This window comes from Typopeltis vanoorti, chromosome 22 (genome assembly GCF_054136105.1).
Source record: "Typopeltis vanoorti isolate ZY-2024b chromosome 22, IOZ_Tvanoo_1.0, whole genome shotgun sequence".
Taxonomy (NCBI): Eukaryota; Metazoa; Arthropoda; class Arachnida; order Uropygi; family Thelyphonidae; genus Typopeltis; species Typopeltis vanoorti.
This window is the reverse complement of record NC_143570.1, coordinates 66,421,184-66,441,184: the sequence shown is the minus strand read 5'-3', so window position 1 is coordinate 66,441,184 and position 20,001 is coordinate 66,421,184. Positions and strand designations below refer to the sequence as shown.

General features: G+C 36.0%; 1 protein-coding gene across 1 annotated transcript in view; it reads right to left on the bottom strand.

Annotated features, from left to right (window-relative positions):
- Positions 1-20,001, bottom strand: part of LOC150094469 (propionyl-CoA carboxylase alpha chain, mitochondrial-like) — a 559,741-nt gene that overhangs the window by 218,778 nt on the left and 320,962 nt on the right. Inside the window, exon 15 of the mRNA XM_090412316.1 lies at positions 17,348-17,416. Within this exon, the coding sequence (XP_090268442.1) occupies positions 17,348-17,416 (69 nt within the window). The remainder of the gene's footprint in view (positions 1-17,347; positions 17,417-20,001) is intronic.

Genomic DNA, 20,001 nt, shown 5'->3' with positions numbered 1-20,001 from the left:
AATTACATCATTACTAACTTCCTATCTACAATTTTCCTCCAAATCAGTCTGTTACTTGTCAAGACTCCAACATTATCAGATCTTATATTTCTATCGTCTAAGGCACTTTGTACCGTATCAATCCACCTATATCTTGGTCTTCCTCTGGGTCGTTTTCCTGCCAACCTGGCAGAGAACACTTGTTTTGCTAATCTTTCCTCTCCCATTCTATTTAGGTGACCATACCATCTGAGATTAGCTCTGCTAACGCATTCCTGGATGCTGACAATGTCAAGTTCTTTCCTAATATCCTCATTTTTAATATGATATTGCCATTGATGCCATCTGTTCACGCCTCTAATCTTTCTCAGGACTCTCATATCTGCGGTCTCTAGTCTTTGGTCAAGTGTTTTACTTCTGACCCAGCTCTCGGATCCATAAGTTAAAATTGGTTTGAACACAGTCTTGTATACAGCTAATTTAGTGTTCCGACTAATTTCTCTCTTATCCAATATGAATTTATTCAATTGACTTCCCACGATACCAGCTTTGCTGATTCTGTTGTCTATTTCTATATTTAGTTTACCATCTTCAGTAAAAATTGTGCCTAAGTAGCTGAAATGTTTTACTTGTTCCACAGGTTCTCCATTCACAACACAGTTGACATTTTCAATGATTCTGCCTATTTTCATTGTCTTTGTCTTTTTATTGCTGACCTTCATACCATATCTATTACAACAGCTATTCAATTTAGTCAGAGAATCTTGCAGACTTGTAGCGGATTTATTTAGAAGTATAACATCATCCGCATAAAGCAAAGAGCTGACATTAACATCTCCAATTTTGATATCATGTTTAATACCACATTCCTTCATAATGTGATCCATATAGATAATGAATAACAGAGGGGATAATGTACATCCTTGTCTCACACCAGATTTAACATTAAACCATCTTCCTGTACTTCCTTCAATTCTAACTGCTGACTCACAACTCAAATAAAGACTAAGTATTGCTTGATATAATGCCCCATTGACACCATATAACTGCAGCGTATTGAATAGCTTCTCTCTTGGCACCTTGTCATATGCCTTTTCCAAATCGACAAAACTTAAATACAGATCTTTGTTATATTCCCATGCTTTCTCGACTATTTGTCGTAAAGTGAAGATCTGATCCTGACAGACTCTATTTGGCCTGAATCCAGCTTGTTCTTCACCAAGCTTTTCTTCCACAATTCTTCTCAACCGTTTCTCAAGTATACTTGCATAGATCTTGCCAGGAACACTCAGTAGGGAAATACCTCTGTAATTCTCACATTCAGTTTTATTTCCCTTTTTATATATGGGTACTATGAGAGCTCTACTCCAATCATCGAGAATTCGTCCCTCTGTCCAGGCTTTCTGAACTATGCAGTGCAGCCACTGTAAGACTCTTATACCACCATACTTCAGCATTTCTGGTCGAATATCATCTACTCCTGCTGCCTTTCCACATTTCAAGCTTTTGATGGCTTTTTCTACTTCAAGTATGGATATGTATTCCTGACTGCATGCCTGGTCAGTGTTTTTTATCACTGTGCTGTCATCACTGCTTGTTTCATTTAGCAGTTTTTCAAAGTAATTACTCCATACTTCAAGGATATCTTTTTCTCCTGTTTTCATTTCACCTTTATCATCTCTAATTCCTTTTACAGCACTCTTTCCTCCATTCCTAAGCTTCTTCAACAACCTCCAGAATATTTTGCCACCTTCTTGATATTTATTTTCTATATTCTTGCCAAAGTCCTCCCATGACTTTTGTTTAGCTAGTTTTGCACACTGTTTAGCTTTCTTACATTTGTCTCTGGATTCTGTAAGAGTAAAAGCTGACTTATTTGCCAGGAACTTTTGATATGCTTTCTTCTTTTCCTTCACTGCCTCTTTAACTTCCTGTGTCCACCAGGGAGTTCTGATTTTTTTATCTTTGCACACAACCTCACCACATGCCTCTCTGGCAGAATCAATCAATGTTTCCTTCAGAGTTTGCCACTGAATCTCCAAGGTTTGATTCCTGTTCTCAAACTCTTTCATTTTCTTTTCAATAATATTTCTGTATTTTAGTCTACAGTTTACATCTGAGAGCTGCTCAACTTTTATTCGCTTTAAAACTTTCTTACATGTTATTCTTTTCAATATGAAATTCAATTTTATCCTGCTCAAGACTAAATAGTGATCACTTCCAATTTCAAATCCTCTGTACACTCTGGTGTCCTGCACCAGGGAGAAAACATCACTATCAACAATAACATAGTCAATGAGACTTTTCTTATTCCTAGCCTCTTCTCTCCATGTGAATTTGTGCACATTTTTATGTTGGAACATGGTGTTAGTAATAACCAGTCCATGTCCTGAGCAGAAATCCAACAGATATTTGCCATTATTATTAGCTTTGCTCTTTTCTCCAAATTTTCCCAAAATATTTTTGTATGTCTCACAATCATTTCCTACTCTACTATTTAGATCCCCAACAAGGACCAACTTTTCCTTTTTCATTGTGTCAGTTGCTTTTTCTAAAGCCTAAAAAAATTCCTCCACTTCTACCTTAGTAGAACCTTCTGTGGGACCATAGGCACAAATAAGTCTCATTGTCCAGTTCCCCATTCTCATATTTGCCCACGTTACTCTACTTGAGACTGACTGCCATTCAAGAAGATTAGCCTCGTATTTTGTGTTCAATACTATGGCTACTTCTTCTTTTCCTTGATTGTTATTGCCTGAATATAACATTTTATATTTATTGCTCAGAAAGATCTCACCAGTTTTGGTCTTTTTTGTTTCAGTCACCTCTATTATGTCGATCTGGTACTTATCTAATTCCTCAGCTAGCTCCATTTCTTTGCCATTCAGGCTTCTTACGTTGATAGTACCGATCTTTAACTCTGGTGATGTTGAGTTGGGGTTTGTTTTCAGATTTGTTCCAGTAGCTGACTTTTCGCTGTTTGCCCTGGTTCCCTGGCGAAAACAACGGGGGCCTTGTTTAACCGGGCGACGCCCCAGCCGGCATGAAATTTTGTCATGTTGTACCATCATTTTTTATTTTGGTTTAACCAATAAGAATACAATTTGGTCGGCTAAATCCCAAATTTCCAGCCCATCCTCGTTCGTTCAGTATCAAAGTAGATACCCAACAGGGTGCACCACGAGAAGGTGAGGATTGGACATTAGGTCAGAATCCCTGGTCGGTTCTCCGCATTCCTTTAAAGGCTATGTGGAGGTCTCCTCTCAGTTAAACAGCTTTGACCCTTAAGCACCCCAGTTATGTTAATTTTGTACCTTTAATTTTTTTTTCTTATATTTACCTATATCAAATCTTACTAAATCTCCAATTAAATCTTCAATTATCCTACTGTCTGCACCATTGTAAAATTACATTATATTGATACATACCCTTACCTATCTACCTTACTTACTCATTTGTCTCTCTTAATTCTCTCTTAAGTCTCATTAATTCCTTATTCATACAAGCTTATTATTTCTCTATCTGCTGGCCGCTATAAACGTATTGAATGATAGTGCACCGCACTATTAACAAAGACGTTGCTTCAGGATAGAGCCAATCCCTTTGTTATGATTCTGGTATTAACCCCATTTCTAATTTTGGAAAAAATTATTTATTAACGCTGCGCCACCCAAAATTATTAGACTAGAGAAGCTTCATCATCTAGGAGAAAATATGCAGAATGGCACAATGTTCAATATTCATACAATTACTATTCCAAATTTCACCAAAAACTTGTGTGTCTTAATTTTACTGCAGTCGTGGCTGTCTCCAAAATTTTGATTCGCACAGGTTCTACTTTGGTGCATTGAGAACATAGATCAGGCAAGTTATTAGGTTGACAAGAAAGGATTTATTCATAAAAAAAATATGGTACAATTGCTGATAATTACTTAACTAAACTAATTCAATCATGCAGGTGTAACCTGGGCATTTTAATCATTCTTAACATGAAGCAATATCTAATACTAAACACATTATGAATTCCTTATAATTATTTAACATGCATAGGTAATCATTTATCAAAATCTTGATCTCAGGAACTATCTGACTATAGCAAAACTATATATTCAATCACAACACTTTGCAAGTCCTCATACACAGAGCTATAACATTCTATATGTGAATCAGATGCTAAAGTCCTATTACACTTAAAGTCCAATAACTTATCAGTTCCTATCTTTGTTACAATCTTACATTCCTGTATATATAAAAAATTAAAAAAGTTCTTATATTACCGGGGCATTAGGATCACTCTGGCTTTCTCTTCCTACCATCTGTTATATTCTTACGGCTCATTGTTTCTTCCTCCAGTTTACTGCTTTCAGAAAAGACTGGCTAGCGAATACGATCATGATTCACTTCCTTCGATGTAGGCGAAGCTAGACTGTGGGGATCGGTCCACGTGGTTCCACATATCATCTCAGTCTACGCTGATTATACCACTGTGCCGAGGCTTATGCTCGTGCTGGATTTCTGTCTGACCACATAGCTGCCTATGGACATCATCCTTCTCGACCATACTCAAAATTCCTTCTCCGGGAATGACAGGAACAAGGTGGAAAAAAGCCTCGAGTTGGCGTTGCCAAGCTCTATATATTCACTGCTGTGATAATCTCACTACTACGTCATTGTTTTTATCCAGCACCTAATTCTGCGCTCTGTGCCGTTGCTCGTACTTATATGTCCACGGGAAACTCCCGCATGCCTTTTAGCCTTTGCATACATGACTGCCTCCAGACATGTTTTTAATCTGCTTATCTCTTCTGCAACTTTGATCTAAACGTTGACATACTAACATATTTTCACCTACGTTCACCTGTTGTATTCAAAGAAACTTAATATTATATTACATGAGGAAATTTTTTATCATGGATTTTATCATTATTTTTCAATCAATTTCACCTTTACCAATATACGGAGGCTGATCAATAAGTTATAAGACTAAATTTATACAGAAAACAGATTAACTTTAATTGTCATCATCTACATGGTCTTTTTCGAAGTAACTACCGTGAGACGCGATGCATTTGTCCCAACGTTGCATCCACTTCTTAAACACATGTGAAAGTCCGTTTTTTGAGAGTTCTTTCAAAACCGCCTCCGCAGCTTTTACACATGCTTTGTTGCTTTTGAAATGGCAGCCTCTTAGTGCCAGAAATCACACGGTGCAAGATCAGGACTGTATGGAGGATGTGGTAGGATATCTATGTTGTTCTTCTGCAAAACATTCACTACACAACTAGCAATATGTGGCCTTGCATTATCGTGGTGCAATACGAAGCCATTCTTCATCAATGGACGCTTCCTTTTGACGTGCTGTACCATTGTCCGTAAAACATCCGCATAGTATGAGCTGTGTTACAGTATTCCCTGGTTCTACAGAGTGTTGGTAAACAATGCCTTCGTAGTCAAAAAACATTATGGTCATAACTTTACCAGCCGATTTTACAGTTTTTGCTTTCTTGGGGATAGGCAAAGACAGATGCTTCCATTCACTGCTTTGTCATTTCATTGTAGGGTCATAGTGATACAACCAAGCTTCATCTGCTGTAATGATGCGTTCTAAGAAGTTGTCGCCCTCTTGTTCCAATCTTTCTTTCCATTCTGTGCACACATCCACTCGATGCTGCATTTGCTCCGGTGTCAAGAGTTTGGGAATCCATCGGGCACAAACATGTTTCAGTCCCAAATGTTCAGCCATGATTGAGTGAACAATTCCCACAGAAATATTCAGGACAATATGCAGCTGGGGTACAGTAATTCTGCGATCCTCCTTGATGATAATCGCTGCTGTGTTGATCATTGTCTCTGTGATGGATGTTGAAGGTCTTCCCTCACGTTCAAGATCTTCCACATTTTGCCTTCCTTCCTTAAAAGTTTTATGCCAGCGAAAAACACTTGCCCTCGACATTGCTTCATCGTGGAAAGCTTTGCGTATCATGTTAAAAGTGTCCGATGCCGATTTTTGCAAACGCACACAAAATTTAATCGCATAACGCTGTTCCAAGGACGCTTCCATTTCGATGACTGGTCGCGGCTCGTAGGCGCGCCGATACAAGCTTGTGTTTAGTCACGTGACACTCTGGCACATCAGCCTGTATATGCCATCTATCAACCTCTTTTGTTAATACAGACAGCAACATTTCTTTATTTCACAGAAATTAATATTATGATGAGTGGTTTTGCGACAGTAAAATTAGTCTTATTACTTATTGAACAGCCTTCGTGCAAGTATTTCTCCGAGAATTTTGATACTTGTTAAATTTGAATGAAATGTAGTACAATAAATTTCTCCTTCATTCAAGATTTAACAATGTCAAGAAAAGTGAAGATATTCAAAAGATTGACTAAGTGTGTACTGAGGGATTGTAAATCTAACAAATCTAATCTAAGATTCATTAGATTAGACAAGAAGAAGAGATATAATGGGAGGAAGAACAAATACATGAAGTTCATCTTTTCCTGTTGGTGTAGAGAAAATATGCAGAATGACACTCATCAAACAAAAGCCACAGAAATAGTGAAATATACAATATTTTTTAATTTAAATTAAGGGGATATTAAATCCCACATTATTTCAAAGCCGAATAAGAAACTCAAAAATAGGAATCAAAGAGTTTCGTGCCGAATATAGTAAAGTATAAAACTTTCGGCGAATTGTAGCATAAGCTAAAGCACATAGTTCAACACTAGGGCAACTCATTGTAACGGTGGGTAAAGTTCTGATCACTATTCTTAGTATTTTCCATAATGTAAAACACATTTCCTAGGAGATGTATGATGTTATACATTATGGTGGGAGGTCACTACCCAGACCGGTTTCGAACTTTACTGAGGTCTCATCAGTGAGTAGGTAGACCAGGTAATACTGAGATTATAGCAAAAAGAACTTTTATACTTTGCTATATGAGTTGTCAAAAAGGTGCACCCATAAATTACTTAAAATAAAGAGCCAATAGGCTTCACCTCGGCAATGTGAAGCCTATTGGCTCTTTATTTTAAGAAATATACAATGATTATTTATTCTGATAGTGTTATGAGCGGATTACTGTATATACATGCATACAATCTGATTGGGAATATACGATGCTCCAATGTCTTTTCTGAAAATGTTTATTTTGTGCCAAAGCGACTACAAATTCATTATGTGGGAAGAGCAATAACCTTAGGTATTTTATTTACTGAATGATATGTAATTTATGAATGATATCTTCCTGTAAACAATCAGTAACACTGTTGGTTATATTTATTATTATTATTATCATCATCATCAATAGAAACCTCCATGGAGACAAGGACTCATCAAGGGAGGCTATAAATCACCCAAAACCAGTATCATAATCTTCCCTTAAATTCATTCACACTAGATGGATTCACTACCACTAAGGGCAAATTATTCCACTCACTTGCTCACTGGGGGAAAAACCTAGCTCTTACCTCTTTCTTGACCGTGAACAAACTTAACTTCCATGGATATCCCCATGTACCCTCTTCACCTTCAATATAATGAAAAATTGCATCAGTTGGTATCATATAACACTCATTCAAAAGTTTATAGACCTTTAAAGTTATTATGACTATGAAAGCAGTGTATGATATCTATTAACAGAAAGCACTCTCAAGCAAGTTTATTTGTTTTGTAAAATAAAATAAACAGAGTTTTCAGAAGGGAAAACCTGCCAGTTCTATATGAGACTGGCTAACTCATACTCAGCTGAAAAATCTCTTAAAAAAGTACTTTCTATCTTAGACCAGATTCAAACCCAAGTCTTTACGATTGAAGGATTGGAATCAATTAGAAGTCTTCGTCAATTTCTAACTTCCTTCTTCATATTCATGCAATTCTCTCTCATCAACCCCAAATCCTGTTCATAGTTTTGCTAATAACAGTACACTCCATATTATCTCTTCATCTGACAAACCTCAAGTGCTGAAGCACTCTAGAATTAAACAGATTGAACCAATGCTTTAAACAATGATCCCTAAACCATTTTTCAATTAATCAATTACAATGCTACCAAGACACATTCCTATATTCACTCTTGCAAAAAAAAGTCACTTTATCCCTCTCTCTCTCTCTCTCCCCCCAATACCATTAATAATACCCAGATTCTCAATACAGTTTCTCTTCATGAGCTGATATGTTCCTCTATTCTTTACTGATACAAGATCAATCAAGAGTCTATTCAGTCATCAAAAAAACCTGGTGAGCTTCTGTTCAAGATGTTAATTCTTACCTTTAAGGTTGCTACCCTTACAAATACTCTTTCAACCTCACACACTGTTCAGATCTTTAGTGTAATCTCTAAATAAGACAAGCCAAAATTTCAGTAACATGAATTCTGATCTTCTCACTGCATATCTGAACTGAAATGAGTACAGTTTTTGGACATTTTGCATCATGTCAGGAAAAGAAAGAGTGTGAGAAGGATGTCAGGGAACAGTGACTAAATGAAGTTATGAATTTTAACCAAATTACAAGTATAAGAGACGGCTCATAGAGAAACGCGTCAATAGAGGTATAAGATGGAACACACAGAATACTGAGCAAAGTTACAAAGTATAATAAGATGACAAGGAAAAGGAAAGTAGTACTCTTAACTGGAGGCTGTTCAGTATATTGTCCTGTATGAATGGCAATTCAAGAAAATACTTTAGGGTTGTATATTTTAATATTAATGTGAACAACCTACAGCATCATTCTGGCCTCTGGTTATAGACCAAGAAATATTGAAAAGGAGATTGTAGGCTCAGTAGGTAAATAAAATTAGGAAATAAGCAGAGTATGATAATCAGGAGAGATTTATAATTATGGTAGCAAGGACTACAAACAAGGAACAATATATGGGAATTAGAAAAACAAAAGTGTTGAGGTGTTTTAAGAATCAGAAATGGAAAGAAAGATAAGTCATTATAGCAAAACTTTTATTTCTTGATGTTCCATGCATTTTATGGTAATCCCATACATCCTGCAAGGTCTTCAACAATTAATCAAGTAATGAAGAATAAACAGGATTGAATTTTGGCTTGGTCAAAGCTCATTTTTAAGTTAAGAGAATTAAGTAGTATACAGCACAGAAAATGAGTAGAATAAGGAGAAAATTGAAGAATAACTCCAGTTGCTAAAGGTGAACAGCATTGAGTACAATGTGAGGGGGGGGGGGTTTAGAATAGTACTCACAGGCTTTGGCTTGAAAGCCAAAACCTGCGAGTACTATTCTAAAAAAATCTTTATAGCAAATCATTTACTTCTTTAGGTCCCATGCATTTCTGATAATCCCATACTCTATATGCTTTTCAACAATTAACCAAGTGCTTGGTCAAAGCTCATTTTTCACTTAACAGAATTAAAACGACACTAGGAATGAATAAACTGTTACTTTAGTGATTCCAATACTTTAGCTAGGGTGCTTAACCAATGATCATACTAGATTGCCTACCAATGCCCATAGAAGGCAGCTGTTATTGAGACTTTAAGAGTCCACTCTAGTCACTTTACTTTCTCGTGTCTTGTTTGCGTGCATGTTATAATTCTTATATTGAATCCTCATATATGACTCTGTGATGATACAATATAAAAATTTTAATATACACACAGACAAGACACAAGAGCAAATAAAAGTGCATACTCTTAAAGTCTCAATATCAGGTACTATCTATGGCCATTGGTATGCAACCTAGGCTGCTAGGTAGGATCTCTAAGAATTACACTTGCTCATGTTACCTGGGAATAAACAGGATTAAATTTTGCAATTATTAAAATTAACAAATTTATAAGCATAACATATCCAAACCAGAGTGCTTAAGGGTAAAAGCGACATAACTGAGAGAAGACCTCCACATAGCCTTTAAAGGAATGCAGAGAACCAACCGACCATGACTTCTGACCTAATGTTCAATCCTCACCTTGTCATGGTGCACCCTGTTAGGTATCTACCTGGATACTGAATGAAAGAGGATGCACTGGCAATTTGGGATTTAACCAACCAAATTATATTCTTATTGACTTAAACCAAAATACAGAATGATGGCACAACATGACAGAATTTCATGCCAGCTGAGGCGTCGCCAGGTTAAACAAGGCCCAATTGTTTTCGCCAGGGAACAGAAACAGTGAAAAGTCAGCTACTGGAACAAATCTTCACACACAAACAACTCAACATCACAACAGTCAAAGATTGGTACTATCAACATAAGAAGAATGGCAAAGAAATGGAGCTAGCTAAGGAATTAGGTATGTACCAGATCGACATAATAGGGATGACTGAAACAAAAAAGAAAAAACTGGTGAGTTCTTTCTAAGCAATAAATTCACAATGTTATACTCAGGCAATGACAATCGTAGCCATAGTATTCAACACTAAATATGAGGCTAATCTTCTTGAATGGCAGGCAGTCTCAAGTAGAGTGATGTGGGCAAATATGAGAATGGGGAACTGGACAATGAGACTTATTTGTGCCTATGCTCCCACAGAAGGTTCTACTAAGGTAGAAGTGGAGAAATGTTCTGTCGCCTTAGAGAAAGCAACTGACACAATGAAAAGGAAAAGTTCGTCCTTGTTGGGGATCTAAAGAGCAGAGTAGGAAAGGATTGTCAGACAAAATATTTTGGAAAAATTTGGAGGAAAGAGCAAAACTAATAATAATGGCAAATACCTGTTGGATTTCTACTCAGAACGTGAACTGGATATTACTAACACAACATTCCAACATAAAAATGTGCACAAATTCACATGGAGAGAAGAGTCAAGGAATAAGAAAAGTCTCATTGACTATGTTATTGTATTAAAAAAAAAAAAAAAAAAAAAAAAAAAAAAAAAAAAAAAAAAAAAAAACCAGCTAACGCCTTTTTATTCCCATATACGGGGAGTAGGTGAGGCCATTTAGCCCTAACTTTTTGGAGACTGAGTGGGCAGTTCAATCTCCACTGGTACCAATCAGAGATAGATGGCCCAAGGCTATCACTAATTAAGCGGTACACAGTGAAGAGAGACGGCTCAAAATGTGCCGCCATCTCGTGGTCCCTAACCCTAACACAATATATTTAATGTCTGAAATAATGTGGGTTCTACGGTCAATTTTCTTGAGTTTACGGGACGAAAAACCCGAGTTTCCGGGAGAAAAAAACCCGCTTGCCCGTGCCAGAGATCGACTAACTCAGGAACCGGTCGAAAAAAGGCTTAGAAAAATTTCCTCTAGTCGCCAACTAGACTCGAAACCAAGTCTTCCTTAGTGCGGCCAAGCGCCGTGGTATGCAAACGCCACATCCACTGAGCTACACAGGCTCCTATGTTATTGTAGATAGTGATATTTTCTCACTATTGCAGGACACCAGAGTGTATAGAAGATTTGAAGCTGGAAGTGATCACCATTTGGTCTGGAGGTAAAATCGAATTTCATATTGAAAAGAAGAACATGTAGCAAAGTTTTAAAGCGAATTAAAGTTGAGCAGCTCTCAGATATAAACTGTAGACTAAAATACACAAATGTTATTCAAGAAAAAATGAAAGAGTTTCAGAACAGGAAATAAACCATTGAGATTCAGTTGCAAGCCTTGAAGAAAACCCTGATTGATTCAGCCAGCCAAAGAGGCATGTGGTGAGGTTGTCTGCACGGAATGAAAAATCAGAACTCGATGGTGGACACAGGAAGTTGAAGGCAAAGAAGAAAGCATATCAACAGTTCCTGGCGAATAAGTCAGCTAGTGCTCTTAGAGAATACAGAGACAAATGTAAGAAAGCAAAACACTGTGTAAAATTAGCTAAACAAAAGTCATGGGAGGACTTTGGCCAGAACTTAGAAAATAAATATCAAGAAGGTGGTAAGATATTATGGAGGTTGTTGAAGAAGCTTAGAAATGGAGGAAAGAGTGCTGTAAAAGGAGTTAGAGATGATAAAGGTGACATGAAAACAGGAGAAAAAGATATCCTTGAAGTATGGAGTAATTAATTCGAAAAATTGTTAAATGAAACAAGCAGTGATAGCACAGTGGTAAAAAACTCAGCAGGCATACAGTCAGAAATACATATCCATACTTGAAGTAGAAAAAGTCATCAAAGGCCTGAAGTGTGGAAAGGCAGCAGGAGTAGATGACATTCGACCAGAATGCTGAGGTGTGGAGGTATAAAAGTCCTACAGTGGCTGCAATGCAGAGTTCAAAAGGCCTGGACAGAAGGACGAATTCCCCATGATTGGACTAGAGCTCTCATAGTACCCATATATAAAAAGGGAAATAAAACTGAATGTGAGAATTACAGAGGTATTTCCCTACTGAGTGTTCCTGGCAAGATCTATGCAAGTATACTTGAGAAACGGTAGAGAAGAATTGTGGAAGAAAAGCTTGGTGAAGAACAAGCTGGATTCAGGCCAAACAGAGGCTGTCAGGATCGGATCTTCACTTTACGACAAATAGTCGAGAAAGCATGGGAATATAACAAATATCTGTATTTAAGTTTTGTATATCTGGAAGTCATATGACAAGGCGCTAAGAGAGAAGCTATCCGAAAAGCTACAGTTATATGGTGTCAAAGGGGAATTATATCAAACAATATTTAGTCTTTATTTGAGTTGTAAGTCAGCAGTTAGAATTGAAGGAAGTAGAGGAAGATGGTTTAATGTTAAATCTGGTGTGAGACAAGGATGTACATTATCCCCTATGTTATTATCTATATGGATCACATTATGAAGGAAAGTGGTATTAAACCTGATATAAAAACTGGAGATGTTAATTTCAGCTCTATGCTTTATGCAGACGATGTTATACTTCTAAATAAATCCGCTACAAGTCTGCAAGATTCTCTGACAAAATTGAATAACTGCTGTAATAGATTTGTGAAGGTCAGCACTAACAAGACAAAGACAATGAAAATAGGTAGAATTGTTGAAAATGTCAACTGTGTTTTGAACGGGGAATCTGTGGAACAAGTAAAACATTTCAACTACTTAAGCACGATTTTTAGTGAAGATGGTAAATTAAATATAGAAATAGACAACAGAATCAGCAAAGCTGGTATGGTGGGAAGTCAATTGAATAAATTCATATGGAATAAGAGAGAAATTAGTCAGAACAGTAAATTAGCTGTTTACAAGACTGTTCAAACTAGTTTTAACTTATGGATCTGAGAGTTGGGTCAGAAGTAAAACACTTGGCCAAAGACTAGAGACCGCAGATATGAGAGTCCTGAGAAAGATTATAGGCGTGAACAGATGGCATCAATGGCAATATCGTATTAAAAATGAGGATATTAGGAAAGAACTGGACATTGTCAGCTAAGCATCCTGGAATGCGTTAGTAGAGCTAATCTCAGGTGGTATGGTCACATAAACAGAATGGGTGAGGAAAGATTAGCAAAACAAGTGTTCTCTGCCAGGTTGGCAGGAAAACGACCCAGAGGAAGACCAAGATATAGGTGGATTGATACGGTAAAAAGTGACTTAGAAGATAGAAATATAAGATCTGATAATGTTAGAGTCTTGACAAGTAACAGAATGATTTGGAGGAAAATTGTAGATAGGTAGTTAGTAATGATGTAAATTTTTGATGTAGTACTATCATATCCTGTACACCCCCTTGAGGGTACATGGCAGGAATTTGATGATGATGACATATCCAAACCACTCAATATTTGGCTTGTAACATATATAATAATACAATTATGTGCAAATGGATATTTTGTTTCTTAATTTTGTTAGCTTTTTTTGCAAGACACAGAAGAGCCTATAGTACATTAGTGCAGTGTGCAAGGCGTGTGCAAGGACTGGAAAAGAAGGAACAAACTGGCATTTTTAATGAAAAGCTGAAGATTGCATTTGCTCTTTATAAGGAAGGCTATTCTGAAAGGCAGACAGAACAGAAGAGGTAAAGCAGGTTTGGAATCATCACTAAAAACACACCTATAACCACAGTGATTAGTTTTAATACGTAAATATTTCATCCGGAGTATCTTGGGACATCCTCAGTACAGTAATTCAAACAATACTAGGAATAACATACAGTTAGGGTGCATGATTACAATGGAATCTCAATAGGCATGCAGTGACGTGTTATAGAAGTAAATTTTAAAAAAAATAAAAAAATTTTTTAATTTATTATAGAAGTCATAGAATCTCAATATGCGTGCAGTAACCTGCACGCATATTGAGATTCCACTGTAATCATGCACCCTAACTGTATATTATTCCTAGTATTGTTTGAATTACTGTACTGAGGATGTCCCAAGATACTTGGGATGAAATATTTACGTATTAAAACTAATCACTGTGGTTATAGATGTGTTTTCAGTGATGAATTCACCACAGGTTTCATTATATTAAAAAAAATTTTTTTTTTTTTAAAAAGGTCTGGAATGTTTTCAGTTGTGCTTTAAAGGGATGTTGGACATCTACTGCTTCTGTTGTAATATGCCCAATGGAATAAAGAGGAACAATGGATGCCAGCTTGATGGGAGTAGGGTCATCCATGAAAGTACCTTTAGGTACTTTCATGGATGACCCTACTCCCATCAAGATGCCATTCATCTTGTGATTCATCTGGCTTTCTAAAGCCAGATGAATCACAAGATGAATGGCATCTTGATGTTACTTGTGACCATTCACTTGAATGATGTTCTCATTCCAGAGATAGATGTCCAAAATTAGAAGACTAGAGATAAAGTTCAAGGAAAGATTTAGCAAAACTGTGTTTCGGTAGCAAAGGGGTCTCTTGAGGATTATCCTCTTCCTACTGAAGCACAGCATGGAAATCAGTATTTAAGGCACTGGCTATAGAAGATCTTGAAACTTGGGATGTTTGAGCAGTGCTGGTTTGCTTGTTGAATGTATAAGAGAAATGAAGAATACTCTCAAGAGCAAAACTGTGGATCAGATTCCTAGTCAGTGAGAGGTAATTTCTGTATAGGAGGAAAAGAGTAAGCAACAGAACAGAGCCCCAAGCACTCCTGCATTAGTGGAGAAGTTCAAAGAAAGGAATGAACCTGCCATGACATGCAGTAAACACCCAAAGAGAAAGCTGGATATCCAATTACAGATGGAAGATAGATCAAAAGATGGATTTTTTTTTTTTTTTTACTAAACAAGCCTTGACACCAGAGATGATCAAATGATGTGGAAATGTAAAAAGTAACAGGATTATAGTATGTATCCAATAGTGATGAAGGGCAAAATATCTACTGCAGATCCAGCATGACAGAATCCATACCAGTGGTCAATGATTAACTGATAGGTCTATATGTGGTAAAGAAGATGACTACCGATGAACTTCTCCACTAATATGAAAACAAGATATGACAATTAGACTAAAAACTGCTCTGAAATATCATGCAGAGTTCAGTCAACTCTCATCACAGTAAATACTGTTAGAATAAATTGATTCCGTATAACTACCAAACTGTATCAACCAAAGCCCATAGGTAAGCTGATATTTTAAAAAAATTCACTACAGCAAACTATCCACTGTGTCAAATGATTCCTAAGGTCCTGATGTGCTGACTATAATAACAGTTGATTGTACAACATCATGACACTAACACCAGCAAGACTGTCTATGGAGGAATACTAGTATAAACAGCATGCTGGAATGAGTTTCGTGAGAGAGAGGATACCTCAGAAGACACGCTGAAATGACCAGCAATAGTGAATATGTTGCAACTGCTGGGATGGCAGTTGTGGGATAAATGAGAAATCTTAACAAAACAATATTACATAATTTCAGACGTATGCAGTTGAACAAATGATGCATGATAGAATGTATTATTTGTTCTGTTGCCTGACAGTATGGTGCTGTGACAGGAACAACCTTTCCCCATTGATTATAGGGATAGCCAGAGAGCTTGCAGGAAGAATGTGCAAGGAACTAAACTTATCACAACCCTTCAAAGCATTATGCTTAACCTTAGAATTGAGTTGTCATAGTGATCAGCATGAAATAGGCAATAATCATCCATACACAATATCAATATATGGATGATTATTGCCCATGCCAACTACAATATCTAAGTGACAGCTGTCTATTAGAAAACTTGGATGATATTACTAAGTCTTAGATTAGCTAGTAAATAAATTTTTAAGCAAACATTACAGTCAGCAGATGATAGGCCAAAGTTGTTTGTACAAGGCATCATCATTAATTACCTGCCTGGCATAAGATAGCAATAGTAAAGCATATCAGAAATTACTAATGCTAAATGACCACCTAAAAAATTATTTTACAGTTAACAGTGAGTTAAACTTGTACATTAAAAAGCAGTGGACATAGTATATAATGGAGATAAAATACATAGATATTATTTTATCTATAAATACACATAACATGAATAAAAGTTAAAATTATGTTTGACAACCTGAAGATCAGAAGTAGTTGCACTGTGCATGAGCTGCTTTAGGGGAGGGAAAAAACAGGAGGGGGAGGCATTTTTATGAGATCTGTGATCAATGTAACCCATTCCTCGTACCACCATCCCATACAACTTTTCTGGTGATAGACTGCAGCACAGATCAAAGACCATAATATCAAAGCAAATGATGCATGTGCACATATTAAAGCTGGTAATAACATCTATCACAGTTACTTTTACGTAATGAATTTCATCCCTACTGCAACAGCATCTCACAGCTAAGCGTGTGTATGCATATACATGTTGCCCACACAAAGCATCAGTGCTCTGAAGGTTTTGAAATGTCTCATGCACAGCTTTGACACATGCACATGTAAAGTAATGGGATTATCATTTATATTATGTGGCTGTACATCTGTAACTATAAATAACTTAATTGAATTTTAGCTAATATGTAGATAATACCTTTTGTCTCCAAGAATGTCAAACAAATCATAAAGGGGTGATGAATTTGGAATGTAATATCATATGAAAAGAGCAGCCTAAGTTTTAGACAGATAACCATGGGAGATCATTAGTAGTGTTATCCAACTGGCAGTTTTTTTTATTGATCACCAAAGCCTTTATTCATAATATTGAAACTGAGACAATTTTCTTTCCATGCAAAATATCATTATCATGAAATAAGTTGTAAATAAAATGAAACTAGGCCAAGAGATAACCTGTTTTTTTGCTCAAAGTAGTACCTTGTCAGCATTTTTGTAGACACCTGAGTCCTCAAATTTTCAGTAACATAGTAAAGAAATTATTTTGGGTATCTGTAAATCTTTCATTTTATTAATGTGATTAAAAAAAAGTTTTCAAATGTATTTTCCATTATTTTATTCCTCAATGTGTGTGTGTGTGTGTGTGTGTGTGTGTGTGTGTGTGTGTGTGTGTGTGTGTGTGTGTGTGTGTGTGTGTGTGTGTGTGTGTAAGTAGTCATAAGTACTTACTTTACAAATCATCGGATCATAATATATGCTTATCTCACTCCCCTCCTGAATACCACTGTCACAACGAACCTGTAAATAAATGTATATTTTAAGAAAGTATGAATTCACAAATATAAATATATTATAACTGAAATGCAGATAAAGATTTCATCTCCTTAAATATAACAAACAAAATTAAAGGAAACACATAAACAGAGTGTGAAGGGATGGTGAAGCACAATATACAGCCTTTACCACTCAAATGCCAACCTCACCTACTTGTGGCCCACCCTGTTCTAAAAGTACAAATAAGGTACTGGTGACCGGGTATGGGCAGTGTAACCCTAACATCCTAATAAAGCAAATGCTGTTAGAACTGCCTGTCCAGAAGCATTACATGGTAAAACCCTACCACTGGACTCACCCAGGTAAAAGCTAGTACCCTGTCCTGAGAAAATTTAATATACAGTGGCATCTCGCTAATCCGAACTAATAAAAATCATGCTCGTTCGAATTAGCGAAAAGTTCGGATTAGCAAATTTCCACCCCAAGAAACAACAATAACTAGCATTTAAGACAAAAATAATCAGATTCAGATAATTGGTACATCAACTTAATTCTGTAAATAAATGAAATAACTGATAGAAAAAACAGCTACTGTACTGTAATGTAAAACTGAAAAAATAATAAATCAAAGTTTATTTTAGTAAAAAATTTAGTTTGTATGTACCTGTGTTGTTGAGGATTCTGATTTAATAAAATTGCATACTTCAGTATGTTTGCATAAAAATATCACTTTCTTTTAGACAATACAAAAAAAAGTTTCACAAAATAATACAAAAAAAAGTTTTTTGATTTCTTTGTAAAAAAAGTCACTGGTTTTCTTTTGCATCTTGGAAGCTAAACTTTTTTTGAATGCTTCTTCTCAGAGCTGCATTAGCAATAAAATTTTGTGGAATGGCGTACCATTCTGCTTAGCCCATTCTATACGCATATTAAAACTGTCACCTGCCTCTTCACGTTTTACTTTTTTTTTTTCCCTTCGAGTTCTTCATCATCATCTAATTAATTCTGTAGCATTGTATTTATAATTTCAGCATCTGATTTGATTTCAAATTCACTTTCGGTTCTACCTGCAATCCATTCCGTAACATCTGTTTGTGAAATTTCAACATCTGGATTTATATTTTTAACCAAATTATGCACGTTTTGAATTTCCTCTGTTTGTCTATCACCATAGTTATACTGTACTATAATAATAATAGATAAAACAATAATTATTAAATAAAAATAATAGTATACAAAATAATAATACATAATAAATAAAACATTTTTTTTCTTTCAAACCGCAGTTCGGACAAAAGAGGTTTGAATTAGCGAGATACCACTGTACTTTCAAATCTCAGTGAAAAAAAAGCTAGAAGGACTATCAGGGAAACAACTATGACTAGAAAAAGGTAAATTAAACTGGAAGAAGGAACATATAATGAAAATCATAACTTGGAATGTAAGGAGCATCACACACAAAGAAGAGGAACTTGATGAACAACTAAACCAAGCTAATGTAAAGATATAGTAACCATAACAGAAAGAAAAAGCAAAAAGATACCAAAGAAAAAATTAACTATATACAAATCTACAGCAGTGCAAAAAAAAAAAAAAAAGAAAGAAAGATCAGTCACTCCACACACACACATCCATCCATCTCATTGACAATCTACCCTTTCCTCTTTTTCCATGAACTTTACCTTTTATTACTGTTCTGAGAAGTCCTCCTTCAATCCTTTCAATGTGTCCAAAATATTTTAACTTTCTTCTGTCAATATCCTTAGGGGGCTTTAAAGTTTGACTGATCTTTTCTAACACCCATTCTATATGATATCCTCAACAGCCTTCTGTAACACCACATCTCAAAAGCAGCTATCCCTTTCCTATCTGACTTCTTTAGGTTCCAAGTCTCACATCCACAAGTCGCTGTTGGAAAAACAACTGCACCCAAAATCTTCAAGTTTGTTCCCATGGAGATAGATCCACCACAATTGCTCATTCACAGATTGAAGACCTCATCAGGTTCATTCAAAATTTAGAAGTTATTAATGAACTTCATTAATCATGGCCTCTCTTTTCTGCATTGCCTCATTAAATGTACAAGGATTCCACAGGCAAATTAAACAAGAAACTATGTGGAAACTTATGCTATGCCATAATATCAGCTTTTTTCTCCAAAAAGCAAACTTCTGCAGATATAAAGATATAAAATTTTAACAGATAGATATCCACTTCTTTCTTACTAGAGCTTTGGAAGATTTAACAGGGCTGAAGCAGAAGTACTTATTCTTGCCCCCCTCCCCCTCCCTCGGGTTATTCTGTAATATCCAAAGAGATGCAGAAGGGAGAATCTTGACAACAGATTGAAATACTGTGAATGTATATTAAGGTTTATAAATGGAAAAGATAGACTTCAATTGGGTTTACATAGGTCAATTTATTTGAAACTAAGTAAGAAATACCGACAAGTTTCACCACTTAGCTATTTGGATTTTTCAGGGTAAAAAAAAATAATAGATATAGAACAACTTAAACACTACAGCTGTTAATGAAAGAAAGAACCGAATACAATTGTATTTTTTACAAAAAACAGAAGAACGCGTACATCAGACGCATGGAGCTTGATG